The sequence below is a fragment of the Bos grunniens genome, chromosome 17 (genome assembly GCF_055505025.1).
Source record: "Bos grunniens cultivar Pamir isolate PY7600 chromosome 17, Bosgru_T2T1.0, whole genome shotgun sequence".
Taxonomy (NCBI): Eukaryota; Metazoa; Chordata; class Mammalia; order Artiodactyla; family Bovidae; genus Bos; species Bos grunniens.
The window spans coordinates 45,432,121-45,453,481 of record NC_141181.1 but is presented as its reverse complement, the minus strand read 5'-3'; the positions used below and the strand labels follow the sequence as shown (position 1 = coordinate 45,453,481).

The window sequence follows — 21,361 nt, the reverse complement described above, 5'->3', positions numbered from 1 at the left end:
ATCTAAGGGCCGACTTTTGACACTCCGTTTACTCCAGAAACACACCATGTAGCAGGATGGTGAACGTAAAGTAAAAATAGTTAACAACATATAAAAAATTAGATTTTCTCATCCCATAGGCCATCCCGCCCCCCTTTTAGGGAGGGCTTCTCATTGGAGAGGTGGTGTGAAAGAAATACTGTTTGTTTTATTTCTGTAAAATTCGGATTTAATACTGCATTGTATGAAGAACCTCTAACAGCTTTGCACAAACCAACCTTATCAATTGCAGCGGCAGCAGCCCCGTTTCAGACCTCTCAGGCCTCCACCGGTGCTCCGAGACACCAGCCTACCTCGACCTTCAGCACAGCACCTAGCCCAGCCCATCCTGCGAAACTGCGGGCTCAGACCACTGTCCCAGCCTCCGCCCCGGGCCCACCCCAGCCCCAGCCCCAGGCCCCCTCGCACCCGGCCGGGCAGAGCGCGCTGCCTCAGGGGCTGGTGCTCACCTCGCAGGCCCAGGCGCGCCTGCCGAGTAAGTGGCCTCGCCTCTCCCTGGTCTGCCACCTCTTTGCACAAGGACGTTGTATTCAGATCAGCGGCGTGTGAAGAGCCTTGCTGTCCACTCCCTTCGTCTCCCTGACCCTGTGTCCGGTGCTGCCTTTCGCCACACTGTCCTTTCTAGCCCTTGGCCTACAGAGGGAGGCCCCACTCAGGGCCAAGGTCCAGGGTCTTGTCCTCTCTCTGTCCTTTCTCGTGGCCCCGTCCATCAGCTCTGCTTCCCTCCTGGGCTTGTGCTCCGCCTTGGTGGCTGAGGCTGGCACTTCTCCTTAGCAAGCCTTGGGCTCGTCCTGTCAGCCTCCAGGGCCCCTCGGAGAGCAAAGGGCAGGGGAAGGAAAGCCTGTGAACTGCAGTCCCACTTCCTGCTAGTCTCTGGGTTTATCCCCAGATTTGAAGCTGCAGTGAGTTATTACTTAAGTGAGACGTTTTGCAGTAGGTCACTGACATTTTTAAATAGAACTTTTTATTGTGGCCAGTGTGATTAGCCTACTCCCTCTGTCCATGCTGCAGTCAGAAGTGTACTGACAGAACTATCTGGGCTACACCATTTCTCAGATACCACCTGGAGCACTTTATTTGTTGGCACAACAAGTTATGTTGAGGCTTCTCTGGAAAGACAGGAGAGGGAAGTAGGGTCATGAGGAGACCCTGAGTTACGTTAGTTTTCTCTTGTGTCACGCCCCTCTTTCATGCCAGCAGATGAAGAGCACTTATCCTGGTTCATTGCCCAGGGCAGGAGAGCCCTTACATGTGTTTTGTGGGTGTTTTTGGCCTGAGGTAGTAGTCCTGAGGGGTGTATTGCAGGAGCCGTGCTTAGGGGAGTGTGAGGGGCCAGGCCACCTTTCACTCTGGCGCCTCCACTTTTGGACTGAGGGGAGCTCATGGAAGAGTCATGTTTCTGTGCACAAATCTCTGCGTCTCCTTTTCCGTTTCCCCTCCCTTGTTTACGGTTTCTGTGGGCAACATATCCTTCGGCGTTTTTCTAGTCTTTGGCTAACTATTCTCTTTATAGTATCACTAATAATTCTGGCATGAATTTCATGGGAGGAACATTTAGACTCGAATATCAACCATTGGGTTTAAAGAAACCTTTGAAGCTGTTGCTCAATTCCAGCTTGAATGTAGTATCTTTTTGAGTTAGGTACATATGATCTCATCTGAGTTCTGTTTGAAAGAATTTAAGCACTGTTAAATTTTGCATTTTTTCAGTTAGAATTATAGACCAAATTCTACGATCTAGTTCAAATTACTGTGAATATTGTATCGTAAAGTGTGATGTATTTATGTACTTAAATACATTGCCAAATTTTGAAAAGGTTATGGGTATAATTGAAGCTAGTTCTGTGTTTTATATTTGTAGTGATAAAATCTCATTTGTCTCTGTGAGCTAAATTGGATATGTACTTTCTCACATTTTAAAAGTATTCTGAAATGAAGAGGTTGATATGAGAGTTTCAAAGTGTATGGCCAGTATATTTCTGTTAACTTTTGATGTTTGCTACTTTTTCTTGTTTGGAAAGAAAAGTAAAATGTTCCTTAATGGTTTGGTTAATTATTAATATCTGATATTCTAAAATTTCTACCAGTTAGGATTAAGTAAGTTGACCATTAAAACCTGGTGTTAATTCTAATTGTTTTTTCTTTTCTATTAAAATATCTTCTGAAAGTGTTAGAAAGCAATACCTAATGAACGTTCCTGTGACACTTTAGTTTGCTACAGACGGTCATTCTCTGTGACAAGTGATTGTCAGTATAGCAGTCGCCAACCCTTCCAAAGAATGTTCATTCCCATTTCGTCTGCATCTCTGCAGGTGGGGAGGTGGTCAAAATAGCCCAACTGGCTTCCCTCGCAGGCCCGCCGAGCCGCGTCGCCCAGCCAGAGACCCCCGTGACACTGCAGTTCCAAGGCAACAAGTTCACCTTGTCGCACAGCCAGCTCCGGCAGCTCACGGCCGGCCAGCCCCTACAGCTCCAAGGTAAGGCTCTCTGATGGGTGGTGACCCAACAGGGGCTTGACTGGGGTGCCCGCTGTGGCTGTGATTCCGGCCCCTTTAGCGCAGGTGCTTCACCTGGCAATGGCCTAAATGAGGCTCACCTTGTAGGTGTTCTAAATGAGGGAGGTGACTCGTAAATCACCCAGTGGCCTGGCCCTTGGCCCATATTATATAGAGGATAGTATTTAAAAATTTTTTGAATACGGTTTCCTATTCTAAAAATCAAAACAGAAATAATTGCTCCTTTCAGATTTTAGTGTGAGGTAAATTGCCCTCAAAACTCTAAAAGACTAGCAATTTACATAGGAGAAATTATTTTCTTTTATGTACAGACTTTAAAACTTCCAGACTGCCTCTGGCTGAGAGCGGTGTGTTCCTGCAGTAACTGCTTCTTGGAGGAAACAAGGGGATACAGTTTGAGTGGGATGTTAAATTTCATCCTCAGTGACTTGGCCGGAGCTCCCAGAGGTGGGGTCCGGCCACCTCTCCTAGCAGCCTCCCAGACATGCGTTTATGACTCCTGTCGGGGTGGACAGTTCAGTTGTCAACCCAGTCTGGGGTGTTCCATGTGGACACCAGGGTCACATGTTAGCAGAGTGGAGGCCCCCAGGAAGCCTGCAGCAAAAAAAAAAAAAAGGTTTCATTTGATTTACTCCATATTTCTCCAGTTTTTTGACCAGAAAGGCGAGGCCATCTCTTAAGAATTTCAGGTGCACTTTAGTTTTTGTAGAGTATAATTCCAGAGTAGAGGACTTCAGGACTAAATCACACAGAGGCTGGAAATGGCAGGTTTTTTTAAACAGTGGTTATAGAGCCACAGAGATTTTTGATATTTCTTCATCCAGCTTGACCAGCTGGCACGCACCCAGTGTGTGATTTGGGGGCAGGAACCCCCCACCCCCACCCCCGCATGATGGCTCAGGCTTGGAGCAGACAGTGAGTGGGAACCTGCCTCACTGCCTGAAATCTGGCATTGCAAGGAGTTGCAGAAGTTTTTCTTGACATTAAGCCAAGTGTCTTTGATCCTCAGAGTTTTCATTCATTGAGAATGAAGTAGTTCCATCTTTCTCCAGCAAACTGAACTTTGTGTTGCCTCACTGGAGTAAATTTGATTCTGGATTTTTGGTTTCTCACCTCATTCTGTGCCTTTGGAAGTGGGTGTGGCTGGGGGATGGAAGGCACAGGCACCTCATGACTGACCCGTGCCCTTTGCTTGCAGGCAGTGTGCTCCAGATTGTGTCGGCGCCTGGGCAGTCCTACCTGCGCCCTCCTGGCCCTGTGGTGATGCAGACCGTGTCTCAGGCGGGTGCCCTGAATGCCCTGGGAAGCAAGCCTCCAGCCAGTGGCCCAAGCCCCACGCCTGTGACCCCGCCAGGTAGAGTGGAGAGCTTGGGGGATACTTGGCTTTGAAACCACTTACCAACTCTTTTTGCTTCTGAGGCAGGTGGAGGATGTTGATGGGTTCTGTAAGGCCCCAGAACCCGACAGTCCTGTTTGTGGCTGCCTCTGATTTCCGCAGGCGGCCCGTGTCTGCTACGTCTCTTTTCTCTTTTGTTCCCAAAGGTCCTGGTTGAATACAACCGGCCGTCACTCACCTTAAGACTTTTTGTTTTGATTTTGCTCTAACAAGAGACTTGGAATCATGAGAAATTTTGCTTGTTCATGTTACAAATACATTTAGGGAACGTGCTAGAATTTCCCTCGGTCAGGTAACAGAATAGGGTTGTTCCTGCCAGCTGGCTGGTCCTCCTTCCAGCACCCCCACTGCCTGCTTCCTACCAGGGTCCCTTGCTTCAGACATACCCACCCTCCCGCGGTGCTTGCTGGAGAGCACACCTGTTGCACATGGGCACTTCTTCAGGTTGATGTGTGGAGGTGGCAAGGACCTCTCCTAACTGGAACCCCTGGTCACTACACTCCATCTCTGTCAGGGGCTCTGTTGGTGGTGTGGGTACTGGAGGGTCCTGGTCACTGCTCTGTGTCCAGCTGGACAACCTACAGTTCTACTTGTATTTGGTTGGCTTCATACTTCAGGTTTTCTCTCCCTAGAGGGTGCTCAGTCCTGTTCTGTGAGGCCCCAGACTCCCAACCTGACACCAGTCCAGCCACTGGGTTCTAGTCATCTTAACCCTTTCCCTTGCTCCCTGCAAGTGGATCCTTCACTGAGAACTGACGACTGACCTCAGCTACCCCCTTCACAGTCCTTGTGGAGAAGTGTCTGTCAAGACGGGCTACATGGCTTGGCTGATGGGAGCAGACTGTCCTGGGCCCTGGCATCCCTCTGTACAGGGCACACAGGGTTGATGCTGCCGAGATGTCAAGGACAGCAGAGCGTAGGGCCCATGTGGCTGCTGCTCAGAAGGATGGTGGGGAGGTTTGAGGTGCACATAGGGCTCTTGGCAAAGAGTCAGACCCTGACGTTCACTTCAGATCATGGCCAGAGAGCAGGAATGCCTCACTGTTGGTTCTGAATGATTTAGACTTGAGTTGACATATTCTAGAAATGTGCTTGTGAAAGCCAAGGATGCTCCAGGAAGCATGCCAGTGAAGGAGGGCCTCTAGAGGGCATGCCAGTAGTTTTGTGTGCCAGCCCTTCGTTTTTGCATTTGTAGTGGGTGTGCCTGGTCGAGTGGCAGTCAGTCCCCTGGCCGCAGGAGAACCCGGAGCGGCCTCCAAACCAGCTTCTCCTGTAGCTGGCCCCACCCAGGTATGGTGCAACAGATCCCAGCGCAACATCGTGGCATCCCTGCACACACGGAAGTCCTTCTCAGAAGCTGCTTGTCATGGGGGAGGGTTGTGATATTAATATATCCCCGCCTCTGTGAGGTGTTTATCTGTTTACTTGCCATCAAAAACATGGTGTGCCCTTGAATTAGAGAATTAAAAACACTTTTTCTAATCAACTAGGCTTTAGCATTATAAAAATTACCTTTCCCATTTTTTGTATGCTTCTACTAGTCTTTCAGACATTAGAAATGCTCACAGTGTCTGAAGAAATACTACTCATGTTGGCAATGAAAATGGCGCTGTTTTCTCTGCTTGCTTTTCTGTCACTGTTTTTTTCTGTCACTGTTTTCCGTGTAGCCTGGCCCCGTGAGTCTTACGCGCGCTCTATGGCCAGTTGCCATACGTGGGGGCCTCATAGGGCTCAGTAAGACCGGCCATGCTATTTCTCAGTAGCCATTTTCATCCCTGTTTTTGTTGAAGGAGGAGAAGAGCAGACTTCTGAAAGAGCGGCTGGACCAGATTTACTTCGTCAACGAACGGCGCTGCTCCCGCTCCCCCATCTACGGCAGAGACTTGTTGGGGATTTGTTCCTTGCCTGGCAGAGAGCAGGTGCCTTGGTTCCGGGCTTCTGACCGTGGTCACGGGAAGGGGGCTGGGCCTGCAAGCAGGCACACATCGCCCTCGAAAAGTCACAGGGACCTGATTTTGACGCTGACTCAACGTCAAGAATCCCTCCAGGATGTCATCGACAGGTAAGGTAGAGTATTGTAAGCATTCTTTACTCACTTACTGTTGGTGGTGGTGTTCACTCGCTAAGTCATGTCCAGCTCTTTGGAACCCCATGGACTGCAGCAGGCCAGGCTCCTCTGTCCTTCACTGTCTCCCAGAGTTTGTTCAAACTCATATCCATTGAGTCAGTGATGTCATCCAACCTTCTCATCCTCTGTCGCCCCCTTCTCCTCCTGCCCTCAATCTTTCCCAGCATCAGGATCTTTTCCATTGAGTTGGCTTTTTGCACCAGGTGGCCAAAGTAGTGTAGCTTCAGCATCAGTCTTTCCAATGAACATTCAGGGTTGATTTCCTTTAGAATTGACTGGTTTGACCTCCTTGCCATCCAAGGGACTCTCAAGAGTCTTTTCCAACACCACAGTTCAAAAACATCAATTCTTTGGCACCCAGCTTTCTTTATGGTCCAACTCTCATATCCATACATGACTACTGGAAAAACCATAGCTTTGACTAGACAGACTTGTTGGCAAAGTGATGTCTCTGCTTTTTAATATGCTGTCTAGGTTGGTCATAGCTTTTCTTCCAAGGAGTAAGCGTCTTTTAATTTCATGGCTACAGTCACTGTCCATAGTGATTTTGGAGCCCAAAAAAATAAACGCTGTGTTGCATCCCACCAACTTTTGTGGTTTTTTTGTGGACATTCATCTCACTTCTCTCCCCAAGTTGTCCTCTGAAATCTGTTCAGAATCGATTTTGGGGTCTTCAGCTTTGGCATCAGATGGTCTCTCCACCCTCTAGGAAACCTGTGGGTGATTCCTTTGGGTTGATTCCTTCCTATTTATCCCTCTCTCCCCACCAAAACCTGGCAATCACTGATCTTTTTACTGTCTCCATAGTTTTGCTTTTCTGGAATGTCTTATAGTTGGAGTCATACAGTAGGCAACCTTTTCAGATGGCTTCTCTCATTTAGGAATGTGCACTTAAAGTTCTTCCATATCTCATCAGGGCTTGATAACTCATTTCTGTTTAACACTGAATTATGTTCCACTGTCTGGAAGCACCCCCTCCGTGTGTGCTAAGTCACTTCAGTCATGTCCGACTCTCTGTGACCCTGTGGACTGTAGCCCGCCAGGCTCCTCTGTTCATGGGATTCTCCAAGCAAGAATACTGGAATGGGTTGCCATGCCCTTCTCCAGGAGATCTTCCTAATCCAGGGATCAAACCCGCATCTCTTACATCTTCTGCATTGGCAAGCGGGTTCTTTACCACTCGTGGCACCTGAGAAGACTTGGAATCACCAGTTTGTTTAAAAACATTCACGTACTGGGACTTCTTGGTGGCCTGCACTTCCTATGCTGGGGCCACAGGTTCAATCCCTGGTTAGGGAAGAAAGATCCTGCAAGCCACCTGGTGCAACTGAAAAAAATAAAAAACGTTTGCCTTCTGAAAGACAACATGGATGCTGTGGAGTTTTGGCAGTTATGAATAAAGTTGCTGCAAACATCTATGTTTTTGTGTAGACATAGTTTTTATCTATGTTTTGTGTAGACATAGTTTTTAATTCCTTTGGGTGAATACCAAGGGATGTGATTACTAGATCTTATGGTAAGAGACTAGTTTTGTTAGAAATTGCCAAACTGTCTTCCAAAGTGACTGTACTATTTTGCATTCCCACCAGCAATGAATGAGAGTTCCTGTTGCCCCACATCCTTGCCAGCAATTAGTGTTGTCAGTGATCTGGATTTCGGCCATTTTAATAGATGTGTAGTGGTATCTTGTTTTAATTTGCATTTCCATCATGACATATTATGTTGAGCATCTTTTCATATGCTTATTTGACATTTATATGTTTTTGGTAACGTGTCTCTTTAGGTCTTTGGTCCATTTTTAAAGATTTAAAAATTTTTATTATTACAGTAGGACTGTATTGACTATCCATTTTAAATACCTCAGTGTGTACATGTCGATCCCAAACTCCGTAGCTATCGCTTCCCCCATTTTTCTTATTGTTGCATTTTAAGAGTTCTTTGTATGTTTGGATAACAGTTCTTTAGCAGATGTATCTTTTGCAAATATCTTCTTCAAGTCTGTTGTTTGTCTTTTCATTCTTCTGACTTTCTTTCACAGAGCAGATATAATATCATCAAATGTCTGTTCCGTATTCACATTTCTGATTATTTCATGGTTTTTTTTAATATTTCAAGCCGGAGTCACAATGAGGTACATACATAACAATCAACTTATATCTTTTATGTATCTTTTAATACATAGGTTCTGTTTCCCCCTCTTTTTTTCCTTGTAGTTTATTTGTGGAGAAAATCTGGTGATCATTCCTGTTCCATTGATATCTTTGTTGTTTGACGGTATCATGCTGTTGATTACTGTAGTAAATCTTGAAGTCAGGTAGTGCCAGTCATTTGACTTTTTCTTGTTCAGTATTGTGTTGCCTGTTCTGGTCTGTTGCTTCTCCATGTAAACTTTAGATTGAATTTATCACTATCTACAGAATAGCTGACTGGGATTGAATTGAATGTCTTGATCAAGTGGGAAGAACTGATGACGTCTTGACTATACTGGATCTTCCTATCCATAGTTATGGAATATCTCCATTTATTTAGTGCTTCTTTGGTTTCATTGATTAGAATTTTGATCAGAAATGGTTTTCAGTTTGCATGCAGCAAGGGAGAGGGTTAGAGTTCCTGGAGCAGGTGGTATCTGCAGGTTGGGAGGTGGGTGTCCAGTTGACAGTCCGGGTCCTCTGAGTCGTCGTCTTGCTGCCCTTGGCAGGGCCTCCTCCTCCCAAGCCTGGCTCCCAACCCTGGCTGGGGACGCTGTGGCTGTAGCAGCTTCAGGGCTCACACCCTCCCCAGACCATCCAGGAGACAGAGTGCCTATGTCCCGCCTCCGCACACATCCCTGTGCTCCCAGGGGGTAGGGGGCAGTACTCTGCACTGCTTATTTTGATCTGGGCAGTCCTCACTGGCCAGCACCCGCTCCTGTGGCTGCTGTGATGGTGTGTTCCAGCAGCCATGTCGCCCCCAGGGGGACTGGAGTTAGGCACCCTGACTCCTCTCGTGACTCTCCACTGCCAGATGGTTCTGCCCTCTGCCTTCTCGAGCCTTCGCTGCTTGAGCCAGAGGGACTGCCTGGTGGAGGTGCCGTGGGTGTCAGCTGTGACATGCATGCTTTCTGCTTCTCAGGGTGGTGTGCGTGATCCCACCTGTGGTAGCCGCGCCCCCGCACTTGTGGGTGGCGAGGCCACCCTCCCTCTACAGCCACAGGATGCGGCTCTTCCGGCACTGCCTGCGGGAGCACACAGCGCCCTACGCACAGCAGCTGCAGCGGATGACAGCTCTGCACTCGCTCCGGTTCCCCGAGCTGAGGCTGGTCCAGTTTGACTCAGGTACCAGAGGCGTCCCGTCTACTCCGCTCCCTGTGTCGGGCTTTCTCGCTTTGGATTATGAGATGCTCTCGGTGTCACTCGTTTGACAGGAAAGCTGGAGGCCTTAGCCATCTTACTTCAGAAGCTGAAGTCTGAAGGACGCCGAGTGCTGATCTTATCACAGATGGTTCTCATGTTGGACATCTTAGAAATGTTCTTGAATTTCCATTATCTCACCTACATAAGAATTGATGAAAACGCCAACAGTGAACAACGGCAGGTAGGAAGGAAATCGATTCTTTTGTTCCCGTTTATGATTTGGTCGGGTTAACTTTGGTTGCCAGTTTCTAAGCTGGTTTCTCGGAGCCATGCGGCCTCAGTGTTGTCGTGCTGTCTCAGCAAAGGGAAGAACCTCTTAGTGTCTCTGGACTTTAGCTGCACCCTTTGACATTTTTTCATAAATCCTGTAACCTGGGAAATCCAGTTGGCTAGATGTCTTAGAATTAAAATTGGTGATTTGTGGTCCTTATAGGAACGAGGTGGTTGTCCTTCAGGAAGTAGCCACATGAAAACAGCAAAGCCCTCCTGACTGACTTACACTCTAAAAATGCATGTTCAAATAACATGCCAGTTTTTACTTGGCCAGGTTAGCTGAGGGTAACTTGATTCCATCAGGTTTCTGGTGGAGGTGCAAATTAGGACACCTTTCTAGAAAGCAAATTGACAGGATGGGTTGTAAACCTTAAAAATGAATATATGCTTGGCCTGGGAATTCTGTATCTGAAGTGAAGTGAAAGTCACTCAGTCGTGTCCGACTCTTTGCAACCCCATGGACGTACTCTATGGAATTCTCCAGACCAGAATACTGGAGTGGATAGCCCTTCCCTTCTCCAAGAGATCTTCCCAACCCAGGGATTGAACCCAGGTCTCCCGCGTTGCGGGCAGATTCTTTACCAGCTGAGCCACAAGGGAAGCCCAAGAATACTGGAGTGGGTAGCCTATCCCTTCTCCAGTGGATCTTCCCGACTTGGGAATCGAACCAGGGTCTCCTGCATTGCAGGCAGATTCTTTACCAACTGAGCTGTCAGGGAAGCCCTTATTCTGTATCTAGAACTCCTTTAGCAGCACCACGCTTCTTAAAGATGTATCTATTCAATTGTCTGTGAAAGTGTTTGTAATAACCCCCAGTTGGGAGCAAAGTCCACGTCCAGGAGTAGAAGCATGGGCCACAGTGGCCTGTGGGCCACAGGGCTTGGCGCCGTCCTACGTGTCCCACAGGGTGAACTAGGAAGTCGTACTCGGCAGTGTTTCATAACGGGTCTTGGTATCATGGTGAAGTGTTCCCGAGTGCAGACAAGCTGCTGGGCTCTGCATCGCATTACCCACTTCACATCATCCAGTACACCCAGGCCTCCCTACGCTGAGAAGGCCTGGAAGGAAATAAACCACAGTCTTAAGCAGTAAATTCCCTCAAGAGTAATGTAACACAGTACAGTAAGTCCCCTACATACAAATGAGTTCTGTTCTGAGAGCATATTCATAAGTCCAGTTTGTTTGTAAGTCCACCAAAGTTAGCCTAGGTCCCCAGCTAACACAACCAGCTGCATCGCTGCTGCTTTTACACTGGTTTGGACACTCTGGGCTTGAAATAAAGATGATGCACCACTGTGCTCTGTGCAGTGCTGTACAGGGAGGTGCACAGAATCACAGCCACTTGCAGAGGATGCACTCACGTGACAGTGTACACCAGACATATGAACTAACTTACATGGTTGAACGTGTGAATTCACCTTTGCATCTTTGAAAGCTAGCAATTTGAAGGTTCATATGTAGGCGACTTACTGTAGATAGAGAATTTCTTGAAGGAAGAGGACTGGTCTGCTGAGGGCTGGTCTGCTAAGGTCTGCTTGGGCGCTGAAATCATTGTAGGAGAGACGTCGTGGGAAGGAAGCCATTTCAGCTGGCGGCCCTGAGGGTAGTGGAGGGCCCTGCCCCTGGCTGGCTGCAGCTCCCTCGGCCTTACTCCAGGGGCTTTTTGCTGTAAGGCTCCTGGCATTGCCGGAGGGTACATGAACAAGCACGCATCCCTCCCCAGGGAGACTCTGCTGTTCTCTGGGGCCTACACGTGGAGCTGACAGTTCAGGGCGGGGGGCTGGCTGGCAACCTTCAAACCAGTAGAGATGTTAGCGATCAATAATCGAAGAATAGAGCACATGCCTGAAAGAATCAGGATAAAATGCTAAACTCTGATGTAATTGGAACATGAACCATGCGTCAAAGGAAACACACACCCGTTTCTAACTGATTAGTATCTGAACGTGTTGGAGGTTTCCCGTCATGGTCAGGAGTGCTAACTTGGGAGCTTATCTCACCCCAGGAACTGATGAGGAGTTTCAACCGAGACCGGCGCATCTTCTGCGCCCTCCTCTCCACACACAGCCGTGCCACAGGTGTAAGCCTGGTGGAGGCGGATGCGGTGGTCTTCTATGATCACGACCTCAACCCCGTGATGGACGCCAAGGCCCAGGAGTGGTGTGACCGGATAGGGCGGCGCAAGGACGTGCACATATACAGGTGAGGTGGCTGCCAGCGGGGCAGCCAGGGGTGGCTGCAGTGCACTGCAGAAGCTTCTGCTTTGCGTTTCCTTTCCTTCATGTGGGCTCACGTTCCTGCTATCCCGTCTGTGCTTTCTTTACACTCAGCCTTGCTTGGGACCTAGTTGTTTGCAGTGGTGACTGGGTTTGCTACTGAGACACAAATGTTGTCCTTCTAACATGTACCTATTATATTTCTTCTAGAGTCTCTGACCCTTAAGAGGGTGTCTCAGGTTTTAGGTTGTTTCAGGTATTGTCAAATGTAAATGATTTTTATAACTTAGCTGTGGCAACTTGTAAACAAGCTACTGAAAGAATTTAAATCTTATAAGTGGTCATCCACACACAGCTGAGAAAGGCAGAGGAGGCTCTGCCTGTGTGTCAGCCCTCTGTCTGCCCATCTGGTGCCCAAGTGTGCAGGCATGTGACACTCCCCTTCCTCTGTGCTCCTGCTGCCTCTGGGAGGGGTTGTTGCAGAGTGCGTGGTCCCTGGCGGCTGGCCCAGGGCTGCAACCCCAGCCCCACATGCATAACCTTTACCATTTTCAAGAGGTAGTCATCCACACACTGTGTTTAAATAGCTTAATTTTTTTGTCGTTGTAAATGTGTTACTTGTTCATTGAAAAGAAATAAATAAAAATGACAGCACATGGAGAAGGCAGATAGCCTGCCCAATAGGCTATTAGTAGCATTTTAGTGTCTTTCCAGACATATCCCCAATTTTTTTATATAAATTTGTTGTTAATAATTTTACTTGTTTTTGCCCGCACTGGGTCTTGTTGCTGTGCAGGCTTTTCTCTAGTTGAGGTGAGCAGGGGCTGCTCTCTGGTTGCAGTGCACAGACTTTTCACTGCCGCGGCTTCTCTTGTTGCAGAGCACGGGCCCTAAGGTGCTCGGCCTGCAGTAGTTGCAGCTCTCGGAGCTCTGGAGCACAGGCTCAGTAATGGTGGTGCACAGGCTTAGTTGCTCTGTAGCGTGTGGGATCTTCCTGGATCAGGGATCAAACTCATGTCTTCTGCTTTGGTAGGCAGATTCTTTACCACAGAGCCACCAGGGAAGCCCTCCCTGATTTTTTTAAATGGGTCGTGCCAGCAGTCTTACCATGTAATGCTGTTTTGTCTTAACAATATATTTAGAGCCTGTTTCCATGCAAATATATATAAATTTGGTGTATTGTTTTTGTGATTGAATAACGTTTCATTGTGTAATTGCTTACTGTTGGCCCTTTAGCAGTTACTAGCTAGTAATGGGGAAAACATTTTATTCTCAGTAGCCACAGTCTGTAGACACTCAGGAACGACCTTGGCAGTAAAGGTGAAGGATGTGCAGGAGTGGAGGGTAAAGTTGGGAAAGGATGTAACCTGAGCGATGTCCTGAACTCAGGACATGCTCTGTTCTGGGACAAGAAGGCCTGGTTCACAAAACTGTAAAGTTTCCCCCAAGTGATAGTGAAGTTTAACATCATTTTAATGAAAGCCCTGATCATGGAAGTAGGGAGTGGTTACTGCAGCTTTTCAGGTGGCATGAAGCAGCAGCCAGGGGACACTGGTCCTAGGGCTGCAGCCTCTAGACTCGGGTTCCTTTGGGAGGCGCACAGTGACTTGGGGGCACCTGCCCACCGTCCTTAGCACTGAGGGAGACAGGGCTCAAGGGGTCCGGTGTCCTGGGGGCTCTTTCCAGGTAGAGGCCAGCGAGGGGACATGGCCAGCCAGCATGGGTGGCGGGGGCCTCTGGGGCCAGCCCTCCTGCTGCATGGGAGGTGGTGGTGTGGCTAACCTCATGTGGGGTAGCAGCTAGTCGACCCCTCAGGCCTCCAGTCCCCTCTGGCCACCACACAAAGGAAGGAAAAGCTCAGAGCGCTGCCAACATGCCACTCCACGTGGGTGCTGTTCTGCTGGGTAGTCCGGGCGCCATGGCACTCAGGCTGCCCTCGGGCTCCCAGGGACTTAGCTGTGGCATGTGTGTACGTGTTTGGTTTGCAGGCTCGTGAGTGGCAATTCCATTGAAGAGAAGTTGTTGAAAAATGGCACCAAAGATCTGATCCGAGAAGTGGCTGCTCAGGGAAACGACTACTCCATGGCGTTCCTCACGCAGGTACTGTCATCCGTGAGGAGGCCTGGGGCGGGGGAGGGGGTGCCACACAGTGACCAGAATGGGTGGGTTTAGTGCTGTTGAGGGGTTGGTGGCTGCTGGTTTTCTGGGAACAGAGGTCACGGGCTCAGTGATATGCATTTTTGTTTCAGCGGACGATCCAGGAGCTGTTTGAGGTTTATCCACCCATGGATGATACTGGCTTCCCAGTGAAGGCCGAGGAGTTTGTCGTCCTTTCTCAGGAACCTTCTGTTACAGAAACCATCGCACCCAAAATTGCAAGACCTTTCATAGAGGTGAGCATGGCTGGTGCCTGCTTGGCATCATTGGATCTGGAGCTTTGGGTCTGCCGCTGCAGCACCACTGCTCCCTCTCCCAGGCCTTGGGCCTGATCTGTCAGCTTTCTCCACCCGTGCTTTCATTGTTGGGGATTTTAGCTGTAAAAAGAGGTGAAGGGAGCGGGAGAGAGCGGTATGCCCCACTGCCACCGCCACCCGCTGGCACCGTTCACACCCACGCTTCTCGGGCCACCCCGCACTGTTGTGTGTGACCTTCTGCTCCAACGCCTTGGCTCTTGCCGGCTGCCGTCTTAGTGCTCCCCTGTCGCAGTGCTGCTGGGCTGAAGGCAGCACTGGCGTGAGCCCCACGTCCCACTCTGAGGACAGGACCCCAGAGAACAGCAGCTGTTTCACTCGGCCGTCTTTGTGGGTTACGTGCCGAGATGATGTGCCTCAGGTTTATGAGAGTGAGTGAAGTCCTGCCTTCTGCGCTTTTGGCCCAGACGCTTGCAGGTTGCACACTTGTCTCACAAGCCGTTGTGCAGACATGTCACACACCCACCTGCACACCCACCTGTCAGGACCACCTCGCTCTCCTCCCTGAGGCTCTGCTCCTGTCCTGCCTCTTGGAGAAGCGTTTGGCTACAGGATGCCTCCTCTTCTATTTTTGAAACTTAATTGTTTGATTATTGAGTAGTAATAAATGCATGTGGTAAAATCTTCAAAAAGTTATGATGAAAAGTAAGTCTCCTGCATCAGGCCCTCACTTCCCTCTCAGAGACAACCACTGTCCACTATTTCTCACATTTTCTTATAGGAGTTGTCTGTGGGTAATGTCAGGTGCATAGAAATACTTACAGCTGTTTCTGTATCAGGAGGAACAGATCGATTTACCCCATTGTTTTTAAAATAGGTGATAGGTGCCTTAGGCTTTTAAGAAAATCTCAAATAGCATGACGGGGACTTCCCTGGTCATCCAGTGGTTAGGAATTCACTTTCCAATTCAGGGCACCTGGGTTCAGTCCCTGATCGGGGAACTAAAATCTCGTAAGCCTCGGACAGCTAAGCCCTTGTGACACAACTACTGAGCCTGCACAGTCTGGAGCCCCAGTTCCATGCTGAAGACCTAGTGCACCCAAAATTTAAACAGTAAATGAAAAACAAAACAACTCTCAACTTTAGAACCTCCCCCCCCGCCGCCCCCCGCAAACCCAAAACATCGTTAACATAAACCTCGTAACAGAAATGATAGTGGGGAAACAGTAGATTACTTCTCCTGGAGGTAATCATTAACCATTGGTAAAAATCTTACTGGATATTGTGGAAGACAAATGTGTGAGGTCTAAAGGCATGAGTGTTTGAGGAATGTGAGTGTGTCACACACCCTCGCTGTTGCTTCTTAGTGTGACTTAGAGACGTTGGCTTGGGGTTCTTTCAACATACAGATTCTCTGAAATGTTCTGGTGGGTTGTCTTACACTGTGTGTCAAACACTGTTCTAAACAGTAGGGGTATAGTGTTGAGAAAAAGACTTCTCGTCCTCCCCGGAGCTTCTGTTCTAGTGACAGGAGAGATGCCAGACCATCACCTCATGGAGATGGTGTGACGAGCAGTGTCTAGGAGTGTTACGGGTGGAGGGACAGCAGGTGTGTCAGCAGGGAATCAGGCATGGCCGGGGGTCAGCGGCGATGGAGACAGGCTGCCCAAGAACATGTGGCTCAGGACCGTCATCTGGCTCTGTGTGGACACTGGGCTGGGGACTGGTTCAGAGGTGCAGGTGTGGGGCCATGTGGGCGCATCTCTGGTTGAACTGCAGCTTGCTCTTGGCTGGTGAGCTTTGTGTTCATTGGTAGTGTGGGTACTTTTCTGTGAGATGCTTGTTCGCATCTTTTTCTGTTTGTTTTTTTTTTTTTTGTTAGACTGGGTTGTCTCTTTTTCTTAATGGCTTGTTGGCGTTTTTTCCTACATTCTGAGTGCAAGGCCTTTGTGGGATACATGTAAAATATATTCTCCCAATCTGTGGTTTGCCTTTTTTAATACTCTGTGAGCAGAAATTCTTGGTCCTAATGCCACTGTCTTTGTCAAGTGATTGACGCTTTTGCGTTCTGAGAGGTTCTCCTTTACTTTCTTCTAGATGTTTCAGTGTTTTATCCCTCATGCTTAGATGGACAGTCTGTCTGGAAATAATTTCCGGGTATCGTGTGAGGTTGGGTTACCTTTTAAACTTTGAAGATTTGCCCAGTTGCCCTGAAAAGAGGTGCTAGTTCTTAACTGAATCCTCTAAGCTGCGTGATCCCCCCTACCACCGCCCCCGACGTGAGCGTGTGTGTCTTGAGTTTGCCGACCCCTGACAGGTATACCTTCCGGCTATCAAGAGAGGAGCACGCGTTATCTGCTAGAGTAATTTGCATTTCGTGAATGGCGGTGCCAAGGACCATCTTCCTGGGGGTTTGGTTTCTGTTTATGCCATGGACCAGGGCCTGTGTCACATGAAGTGCGCTTGTGGTGGGACTGGGGCGGGAAGGTGGGTGTCAGGTATGAGATGGAACGAGACACCCCATTCTGCTCGGTTCTCAGAGTCTGGGGGCCTTGCTGTGTGTCTCGGCGTGTGTCCTGAGGCTCTTCCCCAGGGTGTGTGAGGGTCCGAGGAGCACACTCATTGCTGTGGTGGGGGGCTTGGTGTGCAGTGTGGGGGTGTAGTCAGCTCTGTACGTGGCTCTTTTCCAAGACCCCTTATTTAAAGTGTTCAAAGCATATTAAAGTCACCCCATGCAGCGTGCACATCCTGCAGGCCCTCAAGAGCATCGAGTACCTGGAGGAGGAGGATGCCCAGAAGCCGGCTGAGGAGGCCGTGCCCGGGTCGCCTGACTCCAGTGGTTCCAGGTGGGACGAGGAGCCCTCGCAGCTGGAGGAGTTAGCGGACTTCATGGGGCAGGTTTGGGCATTTTCTCTTCTGGGTTTCTACTTCAGTTTTTCTTCATACCTAAATATTCTAAGCACGTGACCTTTCTGTGGGGCATTTCTTGTTCATTCTGGACCAAGACCAGTCGCTATTTTGATTCAGGTGCTGGTGGGGGGTTATATGAGGAACTAAATCCTTATGAACTTGCTATTAATTCTGTTCAAAAAATGCATTTTGAAACAGCTCACACCAATTGAAAAATATGCTTTGAATTACCTGGAATTATTCCATACTTCCATTGATCAAGAAAAGGAGAGAAGTAGTGAGGTAAGAGATTGCACTTTTGATCATCTTCACATGTGAGAATCTCAAATTCTTCAGTGTTAAACTGGGTTGGAAGTAAGCGTGACTCGCCCAGAATTCAAGGCATTAAAACCAAACCCCACCCGTATGTAAACTGATCAGATGGGCAAAGCCTCAGAAACCCTACACCAGGCTGTTTTCCTTGGTTTTGAAGCAGCTCGGTGCTTGGTTAGAGGGTCATGTACTGGGAAGAGGAAAAGGGGCCCAAGGACTGGGGGGCCAGGGGGCAGTGCGGGGCAGCGATGGGAATGGCCGGTCTCCCCGCAGGGTGCCGTGATGACCGCTGTGCGTGAGTGGGAGGCCCGGAATGCACAGAGCCTGCGGGAGCAGGAGGCCAGGGCGCGGCTGGAGCAGGAGCAGGAGCAGCTCCTCACCTACACCCGGGAGGACGCCTACAGCGCGGTACGGGCCCCAGGTCTCCTGTCCACGGCCCGGGCCGGCGGGCTGGCCTGTCTCGGTCCAGCCCGGGTTAGCAGGTTTCTGTTCCCTGCTGCTGGCTCTCCCCACCGTCACGCCGGCTGTGGTGCAAGCGAAGTTTAGGTCTTGGCAGTAGTGGTGCTGCCTGCTTATTTCGAAGGCTTATTAACTGATGTGAAGGTAGACGGTTGACTGCTCGCAGCTCAAAGCGAGGGCTGCATGGACCTGAAAAGCCTCCCCTTTTCCCGCAGGAGTTTGTGTGTGAGGGCGCTGACGGGCAGACGGAGGTCATGCCGGTGAGTGCCCATGTCCCCACGCCCCCAGACCCCTGCCTCCCGCGGTGCCAGGCCGGCTGCCCTTGTGGCCACCCAGCTCAGGCTTGTCCCTCCTACACGCAGCTCTGGACGCCACCCACACCCCCCCAGGACGACAACGACATCTACATCGATTCGGTCATGTGTCTCATGTATGAAACCACGCCCATCCCCGAGTCCAAGCTGCCGCCCGTGTACGTGAGAAAGGAGCGCCGCCGACACAAGACGGACCCCTCAGGTGGGCTTGTGCGCAGGGAGAGGGCTTGTGGCTGCCGGTGGCCTCGGTGACCCTTCCCCGTGGCTTTTCCGCTCCCCACCTTGGCCCGCTGACCCGCTGGCTGAAGCTGCTTTCCGTGCAGCCGCAGGCAGGAAGAAGAAGCAGCGGCACGGGGAGGCCGTGGTGCCCCCGCGGTCACTGTTTGACCGCACGACCCCCGGCATGTTGAAGATCCGCCGGGAGGGCAAGGAGCAGAAGAAGAACATTCTGCTGAAGCAGCAGACACAGTTTGCCAAACCTCTGCCAACTTTTGCCAAACCGACCACTGAGTCCGGACCTGACAACCCCGAGTGGCTCATCAGTGAGGACTGGGCTCTGCTGCAGGTGAGTCTGAGGCCCCGACCTTGGCCAGCCCTGTCATTGGGATCCTTGGGACGGGAGTGGAGGGGGATGGGGGCGGGGGGAGGTGTCCAACGGGCAGGCCCTTGACCTGCGGGTCCTGAACCTGATCCTCCAGGCCGTGAAGCAGCTGCTTGAGCTGCCTTTGAACCTCACAATTGTGTCCCCGGCCCACACGCCCAACTGGGACCTGGTCAGCGACGTCGTCAACTCCTGCAGCCGCATCTACCGCTCCTCCAAGCAGTGCCGGAACCGCTACGAGAATGTGCTCATCCCCAGGGAGGAGGGCAAGGTGCGGCTCATGGGGGCTGGGGGGCGAGGCAGAGGCGGGTGAGGGTGTGCAGGGCTGGACAAGGCCCTGAGAGGGGGCGGCGCGGTCACAGTAACTGCTGGCAGCGGTCTGGGTGCTGAGATCCCACCTCATAGGGAGTGGCCGCACTGCTGTGTCCTCTGGAAAGTTCTGTGTGCTGTCTGGTGGCCTCAGCACCATCCGAGGCCTTCCTGCTTCCCGGGTTGGTGAGTGGAAGGGCCCATGCTCTGCTGTCAGCTGACGTGAAGAAGGGTCTGTCCGTGTGGCCGCCTCAGTGCCTTGCTACGGGGGCTGATGGGTGTTGGACACCTTGGTCCTAGCTGCAGGTTTCGTGGACGCTGACTGCAGACGTGGTATGTTGTCACGAGGCCCAGCCCCACGGTTAGTGTGGCTGCTGAGGATGTCTCCACTGTGGCACCTTTTCTTATCCCCCTTGAACTGCGTTTGTCTCTTGCTATTTCTCCATCTGCTTTGTCCTTCAGTTCAGTTCAGTTGCTCAGTCGTGTCCGACTCTTTGCGACCCCATGAATCGCAGCACGCCAGACCTCCCTGTCCATCACCATCTCCTGGAGTTCACTCAAACTCATGTCCATCAAATTGGGGGTGCCATCCAGCCATCTCATCCTCTGTTGTCCCCTTCTCCTCCTGCCCCCAATCCCTTCCAGTGTCAGAGTCTTTTCCAATGAGTCAACTCTCCTCATGAGGTGGCCAAAGTACCGGAGTTTCAGCTTTAGCATCATTGCTTCCAAAGAAATCCCAGGGCTGATCTCCTTCAGAATGGACTGGTTGGATCTCCTTGCAGTCCAAGGGACTCTCAAGAGTCTTCTCCAACACCACAGTTCAAAAGCATCAATTCTTCGGCACTCAGCCTTCTTCACCGTCCAACTCTCACATCCATACAGGACCACAGGAAAAACCATAGCCTTAACTAGACGGACCTTTGTTGGCAAAGGAATGTCTCTGCTTTTGAATATGCTATCTAGGTAGCTCTGTCCTTACCTTTCTGCCTTTGGGAGTGGGTCCACAGCCTCCATGTAGAAAGCCTCTGTGCACAGTGTTGGGCCTGTGGCTGGTGGCCTTTGGGGTGATGGTCCTCACGTCCAGTCACAGAACAGGAGAGATGACCTCGTCTCTGCCTGGGACCGGCCGGGCCAGATGTAGCAGCAGTAGACATCCTGAGCTTTGATGAAGTTTGCTCATGAACGTTACTTAACTTTTTTCTATGAGCACCCTTTAACAAATCTCAAGTTTTCAATTTTCTAAAAACAGTTGTCTCTGGATAAGACATGTTTGTTTCCTCATTTGAAAATAATCACCAGAAAAGCAGTCTTTCCTCAGAACACCATTTTGCGATGCTTTCATCAACAGGGCTTCCAGTGTCAGGGCCATTAGGTTTGGGAAGCATTTCTAACAATTGTCATAACTTGGATATGGTATATCATCAAGCTGAAACTTGATGCTCTGTTAAAGCTCACGTGTGAAGCTAAAGAAAATGGCAAAAGAGGTTTATAGGGTTTGAAGGTGGTATTCTGAATAAACTGGAAAGCTTGTTAAGTGCCTGTGCAGCAGAGTATAGAGTGGGGTTAGAAATGAACCATAGTCCAGTGACTGGCAGGCACTCAGTGTCCAAGGTGTCTCACTTCTGCATGTGGGGATTTGCTGCTTTGCGTTAGAGCGCTGCTCCATAAGGGCATCCTACGTCGACGACCTGCTTGCACCCATTGAAGCAGGGGTGGTCAGACGTGTTACATCTACAGGAGGGACTCACGCAGCCTCTGTGGGGCGGCCTGCAGGCCGAAAGGGACCACCCTGAAGTTCTACAGGAGCAAGGAAGTGCCTGGTTTCACCATAGGGCCCATGGAGGAGAGAGTCCCAGGCACAAATAATGCCAGAGTCCAGGCCTTCACGTCCACTGGGGGCCAGAGGCCCCTGGGAGGGCAAGCTGGTGCCCAGGGGCGGATCACAGTCAAGGTGTCCTGGCTGTCAGTGGCTTGCCATGTGACCCAGCCACTTGGCCTCACCGCTGTCTCCCCAGCTGGAGGAGTCCCCTTCTTCCTCCAAGGATGGGCAAGGAGGCCTTGCACAGGCTGGGGAGTGTGGTCAGT

The 21,361-nt window shown here is 50.3% G+C and overlaps 1 protein-coding gene and 1 non-coding gene across 17 annotated transcripts in view; both read left to right on the top strand.

Moving 5' to 3' along the window:
• EP400 (E1A binding protein p400) overlaps positions 1-21,361 on the top strand; it is a 107,542-nt gene that overhangs the window by 62,816 nt on the left and 23,365 nt on the right. For 15 of the 16 annotated variants that reach the window (XM_086347198.1, XM_086347195.1, XM_086347194.1 and 12 more), the window contains 17 exons: positions 272-514; positions 2,352-2,516; positions 3,754-3,909; positions 5,147-5,241; positions 5,742-6,013; positions 9,191-9,393; positions 9,483-9,652; positions 11,750-11,946; positions 13,949-14,060; positions 14,210-14,353; positions 17,126-17,269; positions 17,480-17,563; positions 17,867-18,001; positions 18,268-18,312; positions 18,415-18,568; positions 18,690-18,931; positions 19,065-19,238. In XM_086347198.1, the coding sequence (XP_086203324.1) occupies positions 272-514; positions 2,352-2,516; positions 3,754-3,909; positions 5,147-5,241; positions 5,742-6,013; positions 9,191-9,393; positions 9,483-9,652; positions 11,750-11,946; positions 13,949-14,060; positions 14,210-14,353; positions 17,126-17,269; positions 17,480-17,563; positions 17,867-18,001; positions 18,268-18,312; positions 18,415-18,568; positions 18,690-18,931; positions 19,065-19,238 (2,735 nt within the window). The remainder of the gene's footprint in view (positions 1-271; positions 515-2,351; positions 2,517-3,753; positions 3,910-5,146; positions 5,242-5,741; positions 6,014-9,190; positions 9,394-9,482; positions 9,653-11,749; positions 11,947-13,948; positions 14,061-14,209; positions 14,354-17,125; positions 17,270-17,479; positions 17,564-17,866; positions 18,002-18,267; positions 18,313-18,414; positions 18,569-18,689; positions 18,932-19,064; positions 19,239-21,361) is intronic. The other variant, XM_086347201.1, reaches the window with a different exon arrangement.
• LOC147355278 (small nucleolar RNA SNORA49) lies at positions 11,381-11,511 on the top strand. The gene has a single exon (XR_015144927.1). It is a non-coding gene; the product is annotated as a small nucleolar RNA SNORA49 (small nucleolar RNA).